Below are 23,791 nucleotides of genomic sequence, written 5' to 3' on the forward strand. Positions count from 1 at the left end.
AATTTTGTTATATTAATTAATATTAATAAGATCTGAAGTGTTATGCCTGTTTTCAAATTACTGATATTAATGATTCATTCATTGCTTTTTACAAAATCATTTTGCTAGGGTTTATCAATTTCATTGTCTTTCAAATAACCAGTTTTTAACCTTAATCTTTGTTGATATTGTCTATTTTGTATTTGTTTTAAATTTCATGATGTTTTCTCCTATCTTTATTATTTTCTTCCTTCTTTCTTGGAGGGTAAATTAGCTGTTATTTTCTTGATTTCTAAAAATCAAGATTATTGGCTTTCAGCCTTTCTCCTTTTCTAATGTATACACTGAAGGCTACAGATTTCACTCTAAAGTTCCCAAAGTTTGATATACCATATTTCATAATATTTAAACATATTTTCTTATTGTCATTTTGATTTCTTTTTTGACCTACTGGCTATTTAGAAGAGTATTTCGTAATTACTCTACAAGGTTTTCTAACTATAGTTATTGACTTCTCACTGAAATGTACTGTGGCCAAAGAAAATACTCTATAGAATTAAAACCTTTAGTACATGCTAAGACTTGCTTTATGGTTCAATTTCTAGTCAGTTTAGATAAATGTTTCATGTTTCATATTTTCTCTTAAAAATAACGTATATTCTTAAATTGTTAGATGTCTACATAGGTAACTTAGATCAATTCCCAATTCCATTAATTAGTTTGTTTATATTTTTAATACTTTCACTGAATTTTATTTGGTCTGTTCATTTGGTCAATTACTGACAGAAGTATTTTTAAATCTCCCATGATGGTATTATGTTATCTCTTTTAAGTTCTGTTCTTTTGTTGTTGTTGTTGTCTATATTTTGAAGCCACATTATGAGGTATATGCACACATAGAGTTGTTACACCTTCCTGGTGCCCTGAAGATTTTTCATTGGGAATTGAATCTTCTATTCTATTCTTCTATGATGCAAGCAGTTGCAACATTACTGAAGATACCTGTGCTTTGCCTTACCTTAACTAATTAGGCTGATTAGCAGTCAGTTGTTGGTCCCACAGTATTCATTGCTATCTCTCAAAGTCACAGCCACATTCTTTCTTTCTTGATTTGGCAACTCAATGCACACATTCTCTCCTCCTATACATACTGTGTTCCTGAGATAATCACTTATCCCAAGTCAGGCCACTTCTCTCAAGGATTTTTTTATTTTGCAGTTGGGGAAGTCAAGGTTTCCACTTGTTTGCTTTGAGGTATTATGATCCCAAAGTTTCCAGGGACCACAAGAAGGGAGTTTAAAATTGAAACTATGAAAGTTGAGGCGAGATGATGAGGAGAAATATGAAGGCCCGAAGGGATCACCTGAGCCCTAAATCCAGTTGTACCTGAAGATTGCGGGTTCCTACTCTTTAGTCTCAGTCTTAGACCCTTTTAGTATGGGAGCCAGTAAATAGTTTTCTTTTCCTGTAGGCCGATTTGACTTTTTGGTACTCACAATTGAAAGTTCTGACTTCGTGGATCCCACCGTTCCTTCATAATTCTTGTCCAATGTCATTGTATTGTTCCTTCGATGCCTCTCCCACTAGACTGTAGTATCCACGCAAACAGCAGCAGCAGCTCATTGTTCAGAGCTGCATCCCGATACCCAGAACAATCTGACCTACTACTGGTACTCAGTAATACTGAATGACTGGAGAACCCAAGCCAAGAATTTTCTTAGCCATACTCTCAAAGGTTTTATGAAATTAACACTATGGAGCTATTTTTATGTGCATGAGAGTTTTCAGTTGGGTTTCAAAACGATGATAGTATTTACACACAAACACATACATCTACAGGAATGCACTTAAATTTATCTATCAGTCATCTTCCATAGAATTAACGATTGCCCGTGATCTCTGATGTGAATGAAATTAATGCCCTCCTTTGCTGTTTGAACCTGGGCTATCGATTTCTCCAAGCTGTGGTTTGCTTGACAGTGAAGAGTGCTTACCTCCAGGTAGACACTTACTAACAAGGCTCTTGGAAAATAGAATTACTAATAGTACGAAAGAACTAACTAGATAACCAGAAGGGAAGAGAGAACTTCTGGTCAGCTCAAAACCAAAGTGCTTGAGTGGACAAAACCAAAGGCCAGGGCTGCATAACACTGACATTTTATTAGAATTCATTTGTAACAAATGGAACTTGTGTCAGCAAAGAACTGATTTTCATACAGACTTCTTTCGCCACCAATGTAACGAAGTAAGAAAATAAAAAGCACGCCTTTCATTCTGTAAAACATTTACGCGTACTACTAATTAGAGGTAATTGTATTTTTTAACAAGCCATTTTACAAGTAATTTTTTTAAATTTCTCAGTCTATGCATCCAAAACGAGAGCAAAGAACACAACTGTTATCATCTTTGTAAAGACACTCCAAGCTTGGATGGCAAAGCCACATAACGGATGGATAGGGCGAATCTGTAGCCTTCTGGTCTCTGCTGGAGTATCAGGGACCCATAAACCCAGAAAAGAAAAACAAAAAGGGAGGTGAACATAGAAGAGGGGACTAACACAAAGCAGAATCAAAGATAAACAGGAAAGAAAAAAACATGTGCATGCCTGCAGACTTTTTTCCCTTCCTGTTTCTATGCTGTGTTATTTACATACACACAAATGAATTTCAGAAGCAGTTTCTTACAGATGGGTTCAAGTAATAACATTATTGGGTGTAGAATCAATAGGGCAGTGCATAGTACAAAGGTATAGAAAGTGCAAAGTTCCCTAGAGGCCCTTCCCTCCCCTGGCTGTCCTCGCCGTCATCTAACCATGCAAATCATTGTTAAAAAAGAGCTAAAATAAAGTTCTGTACAAATCACTTTTTATATATTTTGATTTTTTTACCATTGTAACTAATTACAAAATTATACATAACTACACGTACATAGGTAAATAATAGCACCGTACTGGTTATGGAGATGAAAATAATCGGAAACTTGGAAGTGTATGGTGATGGCAGATAAAGATGTTTACCCGGGAAATTAAAACTTGAATGGGTGTACAGAAAGCACAGAGTGGAATGCACATCAATGACGGTAAGGGAGTGAGTTCTAGGAACAGCTCCCGAACAGTAAATAAGATTCCTGGATTCGTCTCCACCTCGTTCGTCTATGGTATGCATCCCATTCATTTTCTTCTCGTGATTACTGTCCGCTTTCCCTTTGCCAAATGGGCAGGTCTGTTTCGGGAGAGAAGCTGCTCACTGGCCAATCATTCTGGTGTGCGATACTCCACCGGAGTCTACATGCCCAACATGGCATGTCTGGATGATGCAATGTCTGTCTGACCCCCTTTGTTTCACTAAAAGAAAATTATAGCACTGAGTAATCTGGCACTTGGATAAATCTCCAGAAGATGCAAACTAAAACAAAGCAATAACAGACGCACACAGTACACATTCTTCTCTGGTTCTGATGTAGGTTCGAGAGTCTCATTCTGAGGTAGCCTTCTAGATACTTTTTTTTTTTTTTTTTTTTAGTATTATATATATTTTCTTTTTTTTTTTCTTTTTCTTTTTCTTTGTTTTTTACAAAAGTGCTCAAATACAATGCTTGCGAGTGTTTGGTCTCTTGGATTTCATTCTGCTAGCAATGGGAAAATGTGGGAAACAAAAATCCTTCCATGCAGAATATCCTTGAAGCTAAAATTAAACCAAAGTATTATGCCTATACCAAAACTCTTGAAGAGTTCCTTGGGTATTCTGAGGATTCTTTAACGTCATGTAAAATGTGGCAAACTCATGCCATCATCATGGCTTCCTATAGAAATTATGTTGGGAGAATTGGGGGTGATAAATATTGTTTATTTCCCTCTTAGAAAAATCCTAATGGAATATCAAACATATTCCAAGGTTGCCGATGACGTCTGCTACTAAAATAAGTTTGGTGCAGTTACTGCAAGTTCCAGAGCAGATTTGGAAGGGATTATAAATAAAATGAGTAACTTTTCCTGATGTTGACGCTTACAAAAAGAAGAAGGGCCCTGATTATCCAAGTGCTTTGGGCTGGTACAATCACTAACATCCCCGACTTGGCTGAAAACTAGGAATGCATATTATTCAAAGAGTTTTTGTACATGTGGTAAACAGATAATGCTTTAATAAGAAAGAGGAACAGATACGAACAACTAATGAAAATACGAACCGAAGCTGAAAAGAAATGCTATCAAAATAGGCATCAATTATAAGGCACTCTAAATGCAAAACTAAAATCAAAACAAAACAAAGTACAGCACTTCCCAGGAATGCTGTATGCCATAAAATGTTTCTGACCGAACAGAGTAACATGAGTTTGGCTTTGCCCCTGTTACATATCATAAATGCAAATTTCATAGCACATACTATAGACAATATACGATTGAATACACTGTTTTTTAAACAACTTGATAGCTGATATATTACAACATTCTCCCATCCTAAAGGGATATGCACTGACCTTTCCCACATGCACACCTCTTAGATATTTAATATTTTTTTTTATTGCACTAGAGTGTTAGAAGTATTGAACTTTGTTGGAAGCCTGGCTAACAAAACAGGATTTGTGAAGATGACGGGGTGGGGTGGGGTGGGGGTGAGTGAGAGACTGGGGAGGAAGTTAGGGGGTGAGGTTTGACAATCACTGATGTGCATTTCTCATTTCCCTTTCAAGGAACCAAAGTTTTATGATATTAAAAAATACCGGGATGCCATAAAATTGAGAATAAATCGAAAAAATGTTGACAACAGTTTTTCTACATTTAGAAACAACTCAATCATGGAAGAACTGACCGATAGCTAGATCTCTTTTTTTGTGTGGACACACTGTCTATATATACATAAACATCCTTATAAAGTATGGATATAGATGTATATATGTTAGCAGCAACTTTATACTTTGCGCCTCCCTGTTGATTCCAAAAACAAAACCAAAAAACAGAACGAAATAAAATTCTCTTTGATTATCTGAAGAGAATGGGTGCTTTCTCACCAATCAAAACAGAACAGAAGTGTAGAAGTCTGACGAGACTAATACTGTAGATTAAGAGTACTGCACAAAAATGTGCAAAATTTCAAATGACTGGATATTTCTACAGCAAGATATTACGGATAACAGTTCTACAGCTTAAAAAAACCTACGATTTGGAAATAAAAAAATGAAGAGTTATGTAACTTTTTTAAAATTCACTTTATCGAATGATACATCTTGTTAAAAAAAAGTTGACACAGTTCGAAATGAAGCACAGGTCAGCAGTATCTTTACAAGACTAAAAAACTAAATCAAAGACTTTCTTTTTAAACATCCCCCCCTTTCCCCCTGAAATGTTATTATGAGCAGTATGGCGGGAAGGGGTGACGTCGAAGCAGAGTCCATTTTGCGGCGAGAAGCTACCCCAGCACGTGTCTTGCGTTGAGCTGCAGGACTCTGGCAATTTCTCCTTGCACCTGTCAAGCAATCCTGAACAAGATGGTGGTTCTTTGCTGTGGTGTCTTCTCTCCTTGATTCTGAATCCTTGAGGGATCTGTAAATAAAATCCTTCAGATGCCTCATCAGTCAGGATTCTCGTTCTTATTTTTCGGGTTAGATTATTAAACTGTGAAGTCTTGGTCCACCTGGAATAATTTGCTTTTAATTTGCTTTGTGTGTAATAGTCCCACTAAGTAGTTGTTAGCTAGGAAGTTAAGAAGGACTTCTCAAGTGCCCTGTATGGCTCAGAAGAGACTCCATGGATATTGAAGGGCTGTAGTAAAAATCCAGAATGGGTCAGGGGTTTCTACGTTGCATAGTGGTCAAAGCTGCCCAGGTACTCTAGTGCGGCTCGATAGCAAAACTGATACTGATCCTGCGGGAGATAAGACGGAGAAAGGTGAGAAGGTTCCGTGAGTCTATTTTCATAGAAAAATAAAAATAAGAATCAATATCGGAAAACAAAGGTAGATCTACATGGAGGGACAGCCACTGCATTTGTCAATCAATTCAATCCAATGACCCATCGGTTAGAGTGAATGAAAAACAATTAGCCACACGGGCTGTTCATCAACTCCACCAATCGATTTGACTAAAACAGCTTCTCAATCCCAAGTAGTAGCAGGTCCTAGAGAACATTACCTTCTAGACAAGTGTCTTTCAAGTAGTGTCACACCATCGCCACCAACTGAACATGCAAACTGCAGATGCCACATGAGCAGATAATTGTAAAAGTCATACACACAAAGGTTTTACGATGATCTGCCTATTTACGACAACAGATTCTCAGTTTGCATACTTAGTAGAGTCGGAAGCAGATACGAGCCGACCTGAGAAGAGTCTAGATTTATTTATCTTCTGGGCTACTGCCAACTGAATTTGAATTTTTTTTTTCTTAAATTATGATCGGGCGGTAGACCTTTGCTGCCTGCAGTCAAAATTACTCACAATCATTTCTGATGTTCATATATAAGATAAAAAGACAGCCAAAAAAAATAGATGGCGAGGGAGACCAGGCACACAAAGCCATTTACACCAGGCTCTGGACTGTCAAGCTTTTCATCCCTGAAAACGGCATCACGAGATTGGCTACCCACATCAAAAAACACCTGTGCCATTTGGCCTAATTTAGTCTGATTGCTAGTTGTCTGTTCTAGAAAGGCACACACTGAAATAACACAGTATGAAACATGCTTTTTTCAGATGAGGAAGAACACTGTCATATTGGAATAAATTGGAGCATTGTTGGAGAGATGGAAAAATTACAATTTACACATGACTATAGGGAGAAGAAAAAGTAGGATTTTTTCCCCCATAAAAGAAACCTATTTTCAGTAGCCAATGGGGCTGAAAGTAGATAGTTTCTATTTTGCTTGAATGTGCATTTTTCCACAATAAAAATGGTAATGCAATATAAATGGAGTTTTCCTATCTTGTCACAATAAGTTGCCAGGCTAAGTGTGAAAGCTTTTCAAACGTCCCATTTCCCTCTGTCACCCCCAACACCCATTAAGTTTCTCAGGCTAACATAATGTTTTGAGTATTGCAAGCCAAATGCTTGCGCTGCTTCGAAATCAAAGTCTGGAATATATTGAGGCTGATGAATTTAGGAACACATATAAATTGCATAATTTGGTGGCCTTTTGTGAACCCTAAACACTGTCATTAATATGGGTCTGAGAAATGAATGCTCAATAGACCAGACTGGCTAAATCACGAACTCATATTATTATGAGAAATATCCAAATTTTCATATCAATTATTGGAATAGGAAATGAGGGGCTCATTTATCCAGGATCCAAATAATTTGAATGGTCATTGTTAAAACATACACGACAGAGCCGCTGATGTCTCTGCCGGCCCACGGAAAGAGAGGCGAGGTGTAAAATGAGTCGAGGGTGTGTGACCTGCCAAGGATGATGCTTTTTGTTTTTTGAGTTGGAGTCTCACTCTGTCGCCCAGTCTGGAGTGCAGTGGCCGCTTCCGGCCACCGCAGCCTGGACCTGCTGGGCTCCGGCGATCCTTCCGCCTCAGCCTCCCGAGTAGCCGGAATTACAGGCGTGCGCTACCAAGCCTGGCTGATTTTTTGATTGATTGTAGAGATGAGGTCTCGCTGCCAAAGCGGGTCTCGAACCTGCGGACTCAGGCAATCCACTCACCTCAGCCTCCCAAAGGCGCGGGATGACAGGCTGAGCCACCGAGCCCGGCTGGATGATGCTTTTTAAAATTTTACTTCTATTGATTTATTTTTATTTTAAAGACGTGGGGTGCGACTCAGGGTTGGCATACAAATAGTCATTGTGCAGGTAAAGTTTGGGCCTCACTTTGGTCCCCACTTCAGCTGGTTTGAGATCAGGTACCCTCAGGGATGAAGTGTGCCCCTCACATCATACTTTTCATATATTTACCTATGAATAGGTGCAATATATATTATATTAACATAGATCTAGTGAATTACATAAAACTGCCATTTTCTAGGTCCCAAATGGTCCAGTGGTGACAGTGAACATGGCTCAACCAAATGTCTCATCTGACGTAATTTCCACAACGAAACCAAGACATTGAGTCTGTCATCTCTTTTAAACAGGGGGAAAATGAGGTTCAAAAAACAATTCAACATCCTGATGCTTTCCGCACCGTATTTCATGTCGGGTGTAGACAGTCTCTACACTCTAGGAAGTCCTGGCTAGCAAACTGTAGGCTCTTGAGATGGGAAAATTGAATGGGATTTTTCTCACCTCTGTCTGTACCATGGCCGGCCGTTGTGTTCTTAACATTTTGACGGTCTGGAAGATATCTACAACTCCTTCATATCTCATTCTTTCCAAAACAATGCTTAGTGTTATGAAGACGCCAGTTCTTCCAACGCCCGCACTGTCACAATAACAAAGGCAACATTACTGGATGAGATGCTCACGGTCTTGACCATGTTAGGTGGGGACAGACATACTTCCACCAGCTTCCAGATTCCTTGTTTCCTCACTGCCACGTTCAGAAAAATGTGGCCTCAGGTCCACTAAGTGATTACTCTTGGGATGGTAACAGCATGTGTTATAATGGCATGTGAGAATGAACATAGAGCAACTGGGATTACATCTCATAAGACTTCTCAGTCTGGGTTATATCTCATTTTAGAAAGACCAAGAAAACATAAATATTGTAAAACAAATGAAAAAGAATAAAGAAAACAGAAGTTTATTCTATGCATGGAGATTCTGAAATTCATACTTTGCCTATTTTATATTTTTAATGTATGAAGTAATTCAGAATAAGGTAAAATAAATTTGGCATCTTCAACTTTCCTAACACATTATTCACTTTTTTATAGTCACTTAAATCTGTGCGGGATATCCCATCACCTAGACATATGGGTATATAACAAGGTATAGAAATTATTCAAATATTGCCATTGGTTATGATATGAGAAAAGAGATTCTATAACAGGGTTTTTTAAAATTTCTTTTTTTATAATATGGGATTTTCATTTAGTCTTCAGGAAGATTTATAGCTATCCTGTAAGTATAAGTACAGATTGCATAAATGTTATTTTTTTCCTGTATCCTGAAACAAAGCTTTTAACAGCTTCCCAGAGGGGTCTCTAATCTAAAACAAAAATGGCTAAGAGTCACTAATCTCTGAACTTATCTACTATTTTTAGATGACCAGCAGCTAAAACCCTAGGATTCTTTCTGCTACACTAGCAAGGTTTTGCTTTTCTCTATGCTGTCTTAACTGTCTTAAGATAATTCTGGAATCTCCACGCAGAAAGAAAGAAAATTAATTCATAGCTCCTGTGCACTTAAGAAATAGGAAAGCATCTGGAGATTTAGGTAATGAGGAAAACTGAATAATCTGAAAAATCCCTACATTTTTGGATCCTAATTAAACAGCATGTGTAACACTTGGGCACAGGCTATGGAAAATGGATGGATTCATTTACTTGGGGATGTAGCTGACAGGCATATATAAATAGCATGTCCCTTTATAAATGGGATTTCTAAAAAGTCTAAACAGAAATGTGAAGTGAGGGCTTTACAATCCGTGGGCAGTCTTTAAAAAATTACTTAGGATGTCTAGTAGCAGTGAAGGCTTCTGTTAAGATCAAGGAGATGACCTTGAAGTCCCTGCCATCCTTGAAAGTATCTCTTAGTTGTGAGAGACCATAAATTATAACCTTTTACTTGAATGGTCCTGGTACTCTGGAGTCTATCTTACCTTTTGCTCAAATGTAACAAAAATGTTGGGCGTCTGGTTTTCTAAGTATTTTTTAAAAAGGACAAACATTGTTCTTAAAACTTCTGACATTATTGACTTCATCATGTTAGTTTAATAAGTTATAAATAAGTGGTGTTTTCAGAATATTCCCAGATAAAATATCTAGACGTGTTCGATATACATATAAGATATGTGAATAATATGTCATAGAATTTTACTAGAGGAATGCTTAAAACATTTTGTGATTATAAAAGCAATGAGAAATAACAAACACGTGTATATAATTATACTTATGAAAATACCTAAAACAAAGAATACGTATTAAAGATACCATGTTCCATATAGATTATTATTGGAAAGTTTAATTTAGCATTTGGACCGATTATGTGTAAAACTGGAAGAAATAACCAGGCAATTCAAGCCCAATGTCTACTAGACACTTTGTCCAGATACAGGCATTATTGCACTCCACTGTATTGTACTTTACAGATATTGTAGTTTTTACACATTGGCAGTTTCTGGCAACCATGTACTGAGCAAGTCTACTGGTGCCATTTATGCTCATGTCACATCTGTGTCACATTTTGGTAATTTTTGCGGTATTTTCAAACTTTTCCATGATCCTTATGCCTGCTATCCAGTAATGTTGATATTACTCTTGTAATTGTTTTGGGATGCCACAGACCATGCCAATGTAAGACCGCAAACTTAACCGATAGATGGATACTGTGTGTGTCCAGACTGCTCCACCAATCAGCTAATCCCTTGCCATTCTCCCTTTCCTCAACTTCCTCTTCCCTGACAATATTGAAAATGCGCCATCCATATATATCACAACCCTACAATGGCCTCCAAGTATTCAAGTGAAAGGAAGAGTAACAAGTCTCTTACTTTAAATCAAAAGCCAAAAGTAATTAAGTCTCACGAGGAAGACAAAAGCTAAGGCAGGCTGACACTTAGGCTCTTGAGTCAGTTAGTACAGTTGTGAATACAAAGAAAACATTCTTGAAAATTAAACATGCGGCCGGGTGTGGTGGCTCAGCCTGTCATCCCAGCAGTTTGGGAGGCCGAGACGAGAGGACTGCCTGAGCCCAGGGGTTCGAGACCAGCCTGGGCAACTTGGTGAGACCTCGGCTCTACAATAAATCACAAAAACTAGCCCGGTGTGGTGGCGTGCGTCTGTAGTTCCAGCTACTTGGAAGGCTGAGGCGGAAGGATCGCCTGAGCCCAGCGGGTCAAGGCTGCAGTGGCCAAGAATGAGACTCCAACTTAAAAAAAAAAAAAGAAAGAAAATTAAATGTGCTACTCCAGTGATTACAGCAATGACAAGAAAGTAAAACAGCTTTATTGCTGATACGAAGAAAGTTTTAGTGGTCTGGACAGATCAAACTAGCCACAGTGTTCCCTTAAGTCAAAGCCTAGGCCAGAGCTGGGCTCTACTTTCCTTTAATTCTGTGATGGTTGAGAGAGACGAGGAAGTTGCAGAAGAAAAGCTGGAGGCTAACATAGGTTGGCTCATGAGATTAAAGGAAAGAAGCCATCTCTACAACACAAAACTGCAAAATGAGCAGGAGAAGTTGCAGCAAGTTATCCACGCGATGTAGCTAAGATCACTGATGAAAGTGGCTGCACTAAACAAGAGTTTCAGTGTAAGTGACACGGCCTTTTCTTGGAAGAAGGGGAGATCTAGGACTTTCATAGCTTGAGAGGAGAAGTCAAAAGCTTCTAAAGCTTCAAAGGACAGACTCTAAAGCTTCAAAGGACAGACGGACTCTCTTGCTAAGGAGCTGGTGACTTAAGTTGAAGCCAGTGCTCAGCTACCACTCTTAAAAACCCTAGGGCCCTGAAGAGTTATGCTAAATATACTCTGCCTCTGCTCTACAAGTAGAACAAGGAAGCTTGGGTGACAGCATATCGGTTTCCAGCAAGATTACTGAATATTTTAAGCCCATTATTAAGACCTACTGTTCAGAAAACATTTCTTTCAAAATTTTCCTGCTCACTGAGATCTGAGGGAGACAGACAAGGAGATATGTGTTTTCATGCTTGCTAATGCCACATCCATTCTGTAGCCTGTGGATCAGGAAGTAATTTATATTATCAAGTCTTATTATTTGAGAAATGTATCTCATAAAGCTATAGCTGTCCTAAATAGTGATTCCTCTGATGAATCTGAATTAGGTGCATTGAAAAGCTTTCAGAAAGGATTCACCATTCTAGATGCCACTAAGAATGCCTCATTTATGGGAGGATGTCAAAATTAGCAGGGGTTTGGAAGAATGTGATTCCAGTCCTCATGGATGACTTTGAGGGGTTCACGACCTCAATGGAGAAGGTAACGATAGATGTGTAAAAACAGCAAGAGAACGAGAATTAGAAGTGAAGCCTGAATTGCTGTGTTCTCATGATAAAACTTTTAATAGATGCGGAGTTGCTTCTTGTAAGTGAGCCAAGAAAACAGTTGCCTGAGATGAAATCAGCTCTTGGTAGAGATCCTGTGAATGCTGTTGAAAGGACAATGAAATATTTTGGATAGTATATAAACATAGTCAATAAAGCAGGATTGACTCCAATTTTGAAAGAAGTTCTCCTGTGGGGAACATGCTATCAAACAGCACTGCATGCTGCAGAGAAATCTCTCATGAAAGGAAGAAACAACTGATGCGGCAACAACTTCATTGTTGTCTTATTTTAAGAAACTGTCATAGCTACCGCAGCCTTCAGAAACCACCACCCTAATCAGTTAGCAGCCATCAATGTTGAGACAAGGCCCTCTACCAGCATAAAGATTGCCATTTGCTGAAGACTCAGATGATTATTAGCAATAAAGTGTATTTTAAATTAAGGCACATGCATTTTTTTTGAGACGATGCTATTGCACACTTAACAGAATACAGTATAGTATAAACAAAACTTTTATATGTACTGGGAAGTCAAAATTTTTATGTGACTCTCTTTATTGAGATATCCTTTGTATCGTAGTGGTCTGGAAGCAAACCTTTAATACCTCTGAGGTACACTTGTGTTTGATTCCATGTGTCATTTCCTATATGCTCTTTGGTTGAATAATGCAAATTATTTTTGACAACTCAACACAAAACAAACGTGTATAAATAAGGTGTGCTTCTTATATAACATACTACACCTGAGAGACAAAGGACGCTAGAAAGAATTTTAGACGTCTGTTGAGACCGAGGTCCAGAGAAAATTTCCTAATGTCATGAAGCTACAAAATGGTAGAATTAGGACTAGAACGCAGATATGTTGGCTCAAGCCTAACATATATCCTATTTTGAAATTCTGCCTATGTCTATACCATGTCAAGAACTATCATGTTCATTTTGAAGCTAGCAAGGGGAGATTTAGACTTCCAGTTTCTAGAATCCTAAAATGTATTATCAGTGTAAATAAAATTAAGTGAATTCCTTTTGCTAGAAGGTTTTTGCTTAGCAACTTCCAAAAGCACTAAATTTATGGTGAATGTCTGAACCATTTACTTGTTATTTCTATTACCCTCAATGACTTGAATTATAAAATACTGTAGAAACGATTGAAAATAATTAACTTGAAGGTGTTTCATTTTCTGATATAGCAACAATTTTCAAACAAATTGCATTTTTAGCTGAGGTACCATTCTAATCACTTATTGACTGGCAAGAATTAGTATTGTCATTAAGGCTTGATAGATGTTTATAGTTTTCCCAAGAAGACAAACACAGGAGAGAGATACAGAAAGTTATCAGTGCAATGCTGAGAAAGCAAAGCAAATAAGAAATGACTAACAAAACAAGTTATCAGTAGGGGGTGTTCTGACAATTTCTGTTAAGGTAAAACTGGCAAGGAAAACTGGCAAGGAAAACCGGAGTTTGATATTTTTTATTTTTTGCATGAGGTAACTTTTGGGGCAAAAAATTTTTCCTCTGATTATTTTCATTTTTATAAAGACAGAGAGAAATGAATCCTGCTTTAAATTTCGCAATATATTTTTGAGAGCAAAATTTTATTTGTGCAGATCTACAACAAACTTGAATAGACAATGAACAAACACCAGCACTTATTTTCAGAGTCATCATTGCTTGAATCACAAGTGGAATCTTAATCAATCTTGATGCTTCCCTTACCTGCAATGGACTGAAATGGGCCCGTCCTGGCCAAACTGCTCTTTTGTTTTATGGACTTGGCCGATGAAGTCAATGAATCCTTCTCCAGACTTCGGCACTCCTTGCTCTGGCCAGTCAGTGAACTGGAACTGCCTCACTGTTCGGGACTGGCCGTCCTTTGGGGGAAAGCCACATGCCCGGCCACAAAGGAGAATGCCAGAAGGATTCAGCAAGCACACAGACCAGAGGAGCGGTCGCGTTCATTTTTTTTCCCCAAAATAAAAAGGACAGGAACAGTTAGGAACGTATTTAACTGGAAACTTAGTTGTGTGTGTGTCTTATCTGCTATGCATACCGCCTACATTCCCATGTGTTTAAATCACACATTTACTTGTTCTCACAATGCCCAGTTAAAACCCTAGGTTTTCAGACAGCCGTATAGCACATGCTTCTGAGACCCAAGGTGTGGGGTCATAACCATGGGCCACATCCACATCCATTCCGAAGTGGGACATGTATACTCTATTTCAAAAAGTTCAGAATTCCATAACTTCACACTATTGGAATGAGTAGCCAGGCATGTCACCCAGACCTGAGATTTTGCTCTTGTCATGATAACCTCACATCTGCTGTGCTTGCTTATATCTGGCATTGTCAAATGACAAATGGTGACATTTAACGGATCTGACACACACCGAGTAGTTGCTGTTAACCTGGATGCCCCACGTGTCACAGAGGAATAAAATTTCTAGCCATGGTAGGGAACACGGTATGTGCCATGTGACTGTGCGGTTAAGCAGGCAGTCCAGCATCCCTCAAGGAGGCCAGAGATTATTAGCAAATAAATTCCCTTTCCTGAAACAAAACTCTTCCTGGCTGACCACGGGAATTAGAAGGCTGGGGGGAGCTTTAACACAGACACACTGAAAGGCAGAAGGAAAAAAAAAAATACCGGATGCCACAAGAGTCTTTCTTTTCTACAGCAATTAGGCAAAACAGCTCTGGCTCATGGAGTATAAATGGGTTGAGAAGAAGACACTAAGGCACTTCTGACTCCTTCTGGAATTTTAAGGTGTTTTTACAAGTGTATCAAGAGCAGAAGGGACCCTCTGTTTACAGAAGCAGAAATAACAATTTTGCCCATCTCCCCTGTCTCCTCAGAGGGGAGAGAGAATCCAAACCCCAAGCTTAGAGGGACTGATCCCATTTGAACATGCCCTGTTTCCAAATAGCCTCTTCCCTTTGAAGAGGCTTCAACTTGTTCCTCCTCATGTTTGTTAACACTTCTTTCCCCGTCAAAGCTCTTTTGGATACAGGCTGCATGTTCCCAATGTTCTGAGTGGACAGAGGCTCAGTCTTTCCCATTCAGTCATACCGAGAAGAGTCATAGGGGTTCAACTTGAGATGGGCACACATTAGCTTGCCCGGGGGTTTTCATGGGCACAGTGCAGTTACCTGACTGCCATTATTAGGAGATGGAGGTCAAAAAGGAAGATTATACCAACTTTGTGAGAGGGCTGAGGAATACAGAAATAACTATTTGGCCCCATAACTAACTTGTGGATGGTTACCATAGAGGCATAATTTACTTCCCGCTGTTTCCAGAAAAGATTTGGGAAGCAGAGGAAGGAAAGCCAGAGCCTAGGAGATGCAGATTTGTTCTCCTCTGGATGTCCTGGGGATTTCATTTCAAACCACAGTTGCTTCTGATAGCAGGAAGAGGTCATGTGCACAAACCTTTCCTATCTGGAGAAGAGACCACCGATTCCGTGTAAAGGTAACCTGGTGAACAATACTGTATTCTCAGGTGCCCACCTGCTTTCTAAACCAGGAAGTTGAGAGGAGAAACACACCAGGAGCCCAAGCAGTAAATGCTGTGGTACCTAAGAAAATTGTACAATCCCGGGGAGACTTATTTGGTACGCATATGAGCAAGTTCCGGTTTCAATCTTCTTTTGCTTATTGTGATCGGATTTAAATCGGGCATGTGGGTAGCAGTAAAGGTATCTCTGGCATTGGCAGGGCCTGGCTCCTTCTCGTCTTTATCTTCAGGAATAGTTGGCGAGTTGATCTAAGATGCACTTAGGATTTTCACTCGCATACCTCACTTCAAATTCTGAAAACCAGTTGTTTTTTTTAACAACAGGGAGGGTCACCCAAGGCATGCTTGCCAGAGCAACTAAAAAAAAAAAAACGAGACCTGGGGACTTAACTGCTGCCTTGGGTACAGTCACCTTCAGGGTAGTTAATATTTTAGACTTTCTGGGATTAACAGGTCTGTCACCTGGGCCAACCCTCCTGCTAACCAATTTCTCCTTTACTTAAGGTCAACAGCCAGGGCCAAGCTTTGGAGATTAGCAGACAATCTCTAAACATAAATTTGGAGAGAGCTGTTTTCCAGAAAAAACAATGGATCACGTAAACAGCTCTACGCGAGAGTTATATTCAACCCACCCACTGTGACAGTTCCAAAAACAAAGCAGGTCTTTGAACCGACCCAGTCTCCCCTCAGATGTGTTTGTAATAATCATGGTTTGAAAGTGGCCAAAGGCAAAGATATTAAAGTTTTCGCATAGAACATCTTACATCAGGGCTGAACCTTGGACTCAGCCGTCCAGATAAGAAATGCAAAATGAAAATTAGCCAGCAAGGGTCGTGGGTGCACAGCTCTCACGGATAGACACATTAGCACACCGAGGAATAAACCATGCCAGGAATCAAATTAGAATGTGCAAAGCTTGTCAGATTTTTCTAAAGAATGCCATTTGCTCTGCAGTTTTAAAATCATACCAAATTAACCTTCGGGCCCACATGACCCGGAGGGCTTGGAAAAACAACAACATATTTACAGCCTCAAGTAATGAAGAAGTCAAAAAAGCTCCAAAGAGAATGAGCTGAGAAGGTGAATGTGAGCACAGCCAACCAATCTGTCCATGCTTCCCAGCACAAACGCTCACCATGCGCATCCCCAAAGTTGGGCTACCAGATGTTACGTCTGAATGGAAGCCAAACCTGGGTTTGTGAGTGTGATTGCCAGACAGAGAAAAAGTTACTCCTATATGAGAGAGAAAAAAAGTCCTCCTGGATGGACGATTTCTTTTCTCTTTGGGAGTATGGTCACTGGGCGATGGCTTCTCCCACAGAGATGTATTTTAGACTGCCCTTCATCGAGTGGTAAAGAGTTAAAGACTGCACCCAACTTACCCTGGCATCTGTGACCTTGAATTCCCTTAGGATATACTGAGGCATGTTGTACTCAGCCATGGGGTCTACCACAAAGTACTGGTACCTTGCAGATCGTTCTGCTGGCCAATACTGGTGACATTTCTCCTAAAAGGAGACGAGATGACTGTTAAACTGTACGGAGTATCAGCAAGGTTTTGTCTGTCAACTGTCTATTTAATTTCATTCTTTCATTCATAGTATTTCAAACTTCAAGGCAATTCCAACTGCAGGTGACTCATTTCTCTTTAAAACCACGAGTTCTCTGAGAATCGGGAAACCATCTGGTTCAATGTTTGCCCTTGGTCTCCAGCACAGTACCTGGCAGACAGTAGCCGCAAAATATACATCAGTTGAACTGAATACTTCATTGGGATAAGCACCGGCAGACCTACAAGTTATCCAAATAATTGCATCAGTCCTTGGACAGTGCTGGCCATGACAATCATACGTTGTACCACCACAGCATACTTGTACCACTGTGGTTTGGAATGAAGAGAACCATCAATGTAAAGCAGAAAGAAACCTCTGAATTGATCTGTGCCAACCTTACTTGTCAAGAAAACTGGGGCCCAGGCAGTTTTAATGACTTGGCTAAGCCTTATAGAGTCAGCAGCCAAATCAGAGTCAGTGATTTTCCTCATCTGATATTCTTTTTTGCTCTCTCTTTGGGATCTAAAAGTTTGGTTTTAGCTGTTCTTCTAACATTTAATTTACACAAAGAAGAGAGAGCCGGGCTCGGTGGCTCAGCCTGTAATCCCACGCTTTGGGAGGCTGAGGTGAGCGGACTGCCTAAGCCCATGGGATCGAGACCCACCTGGGCAACTTGGCGAGATCTCATCTCTACAATAAGTAAAAAAATTAGCTGGGCATGGTAGTGCGCGCCTGTAGTTCCAGTTACTCGGAAGGCTGAGGGGGAGGGGTCGTAGGAGCCCAGCAAGTTGAGGCTGCGGTGGTCGGGAGCGGCCACTGCACTCCAGTCTGGGTGACACCAGTCTGGGTGACAGAGTGAGACTCCAACTCAAAAAAAAAATTAAAAAAAAAGAGAGAGTGAGAATATCTCAAGAAAATATCTACCTATATCTAAGTGGTGTCTCTAATACTATTAGATAATAGTAGCAGAGTAATATTAACAGTATTAATAGGCCGGGTGCAGTGGCTCACGCCTATAATCCCAGCACTTTGGGATGCCGAGGTGAGAGGATTGCCTGAGCTCATGGGTTCCAGAGCAGCCTGGCCAACTTGGCAATAAAAAAAAAAAAAATTAGCTGGGCATGGTGGCGCGTGCCCGTAGTTCCAGCTACTTGGAAGTTTGAGGTGGAAGGTTCACCTGAGCCCAGCAGGTCGAGGCTGCAGTGACCATGAGCGTGCCACTGCACTCCAGTCTGGGCAACAGAGTGAGACTCCAACTCAAAAAAAAAAAAAAAGTATTAATAGTAGAAGATTCCTTGGGCATCTCTAATACTATTTTATGCATGTCTCAGAATAATTATTTTGTAAAATCTGAGATCATGTAAAATTTTTACACTTTATTTGATGAGGGTGCAAGGTAGGCAAGTAAGAATTTGCCTCAGGAACAAAAGAAGGTCAAGTCCCCTTCATACAGAGAAATGATGGCCCGTTTGCTCACAAAACTCCAGTTTGCCCAGAGAAAAAGGAAATGCAGAACAGCTGTGGGTCGAATAAAAGTCAGAAAGGGACACCTGCTTATTTATTTGTCTCTATGACAGTGCTTCCCTGGGCGGGGGGGAAAAAGAAGTGCTAGAGTTTTCTTCAAAACACACACACTAAAAAACTGGACGCGGCTTCAGAAATTAAAACCCAACAAGGAGTGATGGATGGTCCAGATTGTGTCCAGAGTATCCCGCATTTAAAAAAAAAAATGACACCGGTGACTTAAGTTATTCAAGTGAAAGCTTCATGTCTCCACAGGGAAAATGTCTTCTGAGGAGACACGCAGGGAGACACACTCACTCGGCCCATTTCACGCAGCTTGGTGAGCATCACGACGATGGTAGAATTGTGTTCCCAGAGCATCCGCCAGAAGTCTTCAGTGGTCTCTGCTAGGGGCCCCTGGGTAGCGATGTAGGCTTTCTGTTGTCTGAATTACAAAGGATGAAAAGAATGTGTGAATGTATTTCGAGAAAGGGCGAAAGCTCACATTTGCCATGTAGATATCACACCCAGTAACGGAAAAATGAAATGTATCATTAATACAATTGCAGTAAATACCTGCTAAGATTACATAATCAAATGAGGGCATTTAATATATTTGGGGCACTTTGCAAAAGAAATTGCTTGTTAATATTTTGATGTATGTCTTTATCATCATTATTTAAATTTTAGTGCAATGCTAATAGCTCAATTTCGTGAGTCATACAAATCACTTAAGATATACTTAGTTGTGCAACTTCATTTTCTAGAAATGAGTCTCATGCAATCTATTTAATTTGTGGAACATGGAATAAAACAGATTCTCTATTAATGCCTTCCAAATCCTAACAACTTCTGAAAGGAAAGTGCAGATGGCCAGATTAAACACTCCATAACTACTGCTTCATACTTCATGCAAAATAATAAAAAAGCAAATACCAAGGGACAAAGTGCTGACCTATGCAGAAAGAAAACGGCTTTGAACCGAGATGAAATTTATGCTGGTTATGAAACTAGGGTGCCTGTAAATATCAAGGCTTTGGATAGTCAGGGGAGCAAGAGTATATACCTGTATCCATCAATAAAACTGGCATTGATGTAATCAGATCCTTCCACTCCTCGGATAGGCTGCAGGCATACCCTTGTGGATTCATACGGCATAATATTAACAAGGCGATTTTTGAATTTATTACATGGAAGATTGGCACTGATGAATCTTGAGGTGTGAGCTTTTGAGCTGGCTAGACGCTGTTGAATGGGGAAAAAAAAATCCGACAAAGATAATTTTAGCTTTTGGTTGAATGCAGTGTACCCAAGATTTCTCTTTTAGATAGAACTCTTTTGTTTACTTTAGAATAAATGACTATTCAAACTGCCCTGCTTCGCGCTTCCTCCTAATCACTCCATGTAGCCTGCTGGATGTGTAGATGTTTTCTGAGAGTGTGATCTCTTGGTTTAAATTGGGATAAGAAAGGCCTCCGGGTATTGTTGGGAAGCAAAGAACAGGAGAGGAGAAGAGGGAGAAAGTGTTTCATAATCAACCACCTGAGGAAAAGGTCAAATGAAGCTTGTACTTCACAAATTTGAAAGGTTAAGAAAGCAAAGCCACTTCTCAAAGACAGTCCCAGAATGGCGTGCTCCTGCATAACCGTATCTCACCCAAGCCCGTACCTTAAATTCGAGCTCCATTCCCGTGACATTCTCTCCCGCTTCTATTTGTGTCAGCTTCTGGATGTAGGCATACAAGTTTCTGGCTGGCACTTCGGTATTTCCACAAGTCACTGCTTCTAACAGTGCGTCATGGATAAAGATGTACTGGTCTTCTGTTTGAACCATGTAATTCCTCTGGGCTCTCATTAAAGTTACATGGCCATAAATATCTACAGTTTTTTCATGCTTTATTCTTTCTAGCATGGCATCTATGACGATGAAACAACCAGTCCGGCCAACTCCCGCACTACGGGGAAAATAAAGGAAAAAGAAAAGCCCAAATAAACCTATCCGAAAATCAACACATAATAAAAGTAATTTGATGAACGAGATCTTACACCCATTAATTCTACTCTTAACAATAGCTTCTGTGATGACTTTGGAACACTCTAAAGTCAAAAGTATTATCTAGGCACAATAACCAGAGTGTAGGGAACAAAATACTGAGGAAAATTAGTTTGGCTTCAAAATAGAATAAACAAGTTAAATCAACAATTACTATGGTCCTTGATCATACAATACAAAATGAACGTTATTTTGAAACCATTATAAAAAAATAGAACCATTTAGGCTGTCTATAAAGTATTTTTAATATTGGTTAAGGTCTAAATAGGATATGTATTTTTTGCAAACCCTCTCAGTCTACATTAGTTCAATTTACACAAATATTGTTCTTCCGATCTTAAGATGAGACTTTTTCATGTCTCCTATTTCTCAAACCCTTCCAGTAGAGTACATTTATGTGTCAAATGTGGTTCGATTCAAATGATTTTCTCCTTCTGATCATACTTGCTTGGCTGGTAAACGTGTAATCAACATAAATAGGTATATATCGCCACCTTAGACACCAAGCAACTGACAGCCCCCTTCATTTGCTACATGACCCTGTGTCCTGTCATCTGTGTATCTAGGCATTCATTTATTTATCCATCCATCCATCCATCCACTGATCTATTCGGTTTTTCATTCAATGATCAAGGAAGTACTTTGCTAAGTGAAACAGGAGATATAGCAACAGAGATTACTTAGATCCTACCTTAAAGAGCTCAGAGTCTATCAAGGGTCATAACACTTTATGCAACCATTTATAATACAAGAAAGAACAAGGACATGTTGGTTTTGTGGATGACGTGGCATTTGAAATGGGGCTTGAAGGTCAGGAAGCATGGGGAATTAAGGATGTTGACACAGCAAAAGAGAAGAAAAGGCAATGGAAGTTATATGTGAAACTTTTTATAGGTCTGCCAAGGCACCTGTGCAAGAAATATACCCGGGCTCCAAAATGAATGAGTGCAATGAACAACACGGTGCCTGTCTCAACGGAAATGGCTGTTTCTCCAGTGCCGAGTAGCTGCAAGGTGGCAAAAGATCATTTTTTAAACAAAAAGATTATTTAATTTATAAAGGGTGTAGATCAAGGCCACCTTCCATGCAGGAACCCTGTGGTTTGTAGACTAGGATAAGAGGGAATTTGACACCATGACCATTTTACAATCGCTTTTACTTTTTAATGTACCATGCCACAGGGTTCCTGGATACTAAGACTCCATTCAAAGTTTAAACCCACCAACTGATATGATATGGAGATATCATGCAAAAGTCTTCTGAGACATAGTCTTAAAAAAAGACAGCACATACCTTAGCACAGACCAATGAGAAAACCTGACGCAAGCATTCGTTTCGTTAGCCTGGTGGTCCCAACGCACCAAGATCCATGAGGTCCCATTTTAATTAGTTTCTTCTTCTAAATAAGCCTGTTGGATGGCCAGTTTTCCCCGTCACACTGCATCTTGTCCCTTGCAGGTGGGATGAATCACCTCCTGCCCCAGATCCCTTGGTGCCTCAGATACCCCTCTCCACTACACTCCCAGGTGTATTACCAATTTAGGGTCACCATCCCTAAGCAATAGTGCATATCTTGAGAGCAAGGACTGCATATTTAATTATATTTGTGTGCCCTGCACCAAGCGTACCATCGGTGTTCAAGAATTTTATGGAATAAGTAAATGAAGTCATGAGATGCCTTACGTAGTAAGCAGCCCGGCTAGGTGAGGCAAGCCTACTTAGAAAGCAGGACTCTTCAGTTAGTGAAAGAAATCCTACATTTGACAAGGGTCTAGAACTCTGCAGGGAATATTGGAAGAGTTCTCTGCATAGTGTTTACTCAGGAATACATAAACAGGAAAAACATCAGTCTCTGTGTCTTGGTCTCCTGATATGCCATTGGATTGTAGTTAAAATAACTTCAGGAAACCTTAACCTGGAAAATTTCTACTTTCCTGAGTTTCTTTTAAACCCCATGTTTGACGGCCTCTAAGACCATGAGTAACGTCTTTCATTCTTTCCGTGATGTCTTTCTAAATTGTCTTCATCCCAGATGTGCATTGCTTTTAACTGAACACAACTGCATGCAGTTGTTCCCCGTAGAAACCACACTGTAGGTCTTATAACTGAGCTCTGTGTATCAAGTCAATTCTAGATAATGGCAGAGAGATTTTCTCAAAATATGTATCAGGGACCATTCAAATGTCTGGCTGATGCATGGTTCTATATTCTGGCAGGAAGATACCACAGAATTGTGCAAAACTGGTAGGAATAACTCCAATTCCAAACAGTACCAGCCTCTTTGGGATGGTGATGACATATATATTTTCAAAAAAGTGAAAGAGAAAAAAATATGTGCCTGAGTCTAGATTATGAATTGTGGGATGAAAAGAAATAAAAGAAGAGAGACTACAACTTAGTTTCTTTCCCCCTCCAAAACAAAATGTCATTAACTGCCCAATCTTGCTATCCATCTGGAAGATAGGGAAGGAGCTGACCCTTGGAACTTAGGTGTCACCTCCCCTCTAGGGTGAAGAGCTCTTGGGGACTTTAAATAATAGTCATGTGTTTATTTATTTATTTATTCCTTCATAATATGTTGTAATCAGATTTTTATATCAATACATATCAATACACATTATTTTTGTAAGCATGTAGTATTTCATTTTATGGATAAATTAACATGTACTTTTAATATACTATAGTATTGGACATTTAGACAATTTCCAGCATAGACATCATTTTTGTATCTTTATATAAGAGCAAACACACACATATATATGTATTAATGTATATGGATGTCTAGATACATATATTTATATGTGCACTCATGTGTGTATATGGGTGTTTGCGAGAGCACCAGGCATGGATTTAGGTGCCTTATATAGATTCACTCATTTCATTAGTAAAAGTTTCAGGAGGTTGCTTGCGATCACCTTAGACATGTATTTTAGCTTGAAGCACCGGTGGCTGTGTGTCCTTGAAAAAGTCACTTAACTTCTCCAATTTTTCTTCCATCATGAGATGACAATTAATCTAGTTAAGTTTCTAGTAGGTCCAGTTGTCTAGTATGTCTTCAGGCTAAACTGAACATAGCAAGTGTT

The 23,791-nt window shown here is 39.5% G+C and overlaps 1 protein-coding gene across 10 annotated transcripts in view; it reads right to left on the minus strand.

Moving 5' to 3' along the window:
* Nucleotides 1–2,120: 2,120 nt before the first annotated feature.
* Nucleotides 2,121–23,791, minus strand: part of PTPRD (protein tyrosine phosphatase, receptor type D) — a 416,835-nt gene continuing 395,164 nt past the window's right edge. For all 10 annotated transcript variants that reach the window (XM_008054819.1, XM_008054818.1, XM_008054813.1 and 7 more), the window contains 7 exons: nucleotides 20,325–20,610; nucleotides 19,723–19,901; nucleotides 18,975–19,101; nucleotides 16,983–17,108; nucleotides 13,800–13,954; nucleotides 8,202–8,337; nucleotides 2,121–5,839 (listed from right to left, as the gene is read on the minus strand). In XM_008054819.1, coding sequence (XP_008053010.1) covers nucleotides 5,771–5,839; nucleotides 8,202–8,337; nucleotides 13,800–13,954; nucleotides 16,983–17,108; nucleotides 18,975–19,101; nucleotides 19,723–19,901; nucleotides 20,325–20,610 — 1,078 coding nt within the window. In that variant the 3' untranslated portion in view covers nucleotides 2,121–5,770. The remainder of the gene's footprint in view (nucleotides 5,840–8,201; nucleotides 8,338–13,799; nucleotides 13,955–16,982; nucleotides 17,109–18,974; nucleotides 19,102–19,722; nucleotides 19,902–20,324; nucleotides 20,611–23,791) is intronic.

Source organism: Carlito syrichta, unplaced genomic scaffold, assembly GCF_000164805.1.
Source record: "Carlito syrichta isolate Samal-C Ts95f unplaced genomic scaffold, Tarsius_syrichta-2.0.1 Scaffold301531, whole genome shotgun sequence".
In the NCBI taxonomy this organism is placed as follows: Eukaryota; Metazoa; Chordata; class Mammalia; order Primates; family Tarsiidae; genus Carlito; species Carlito syrichta.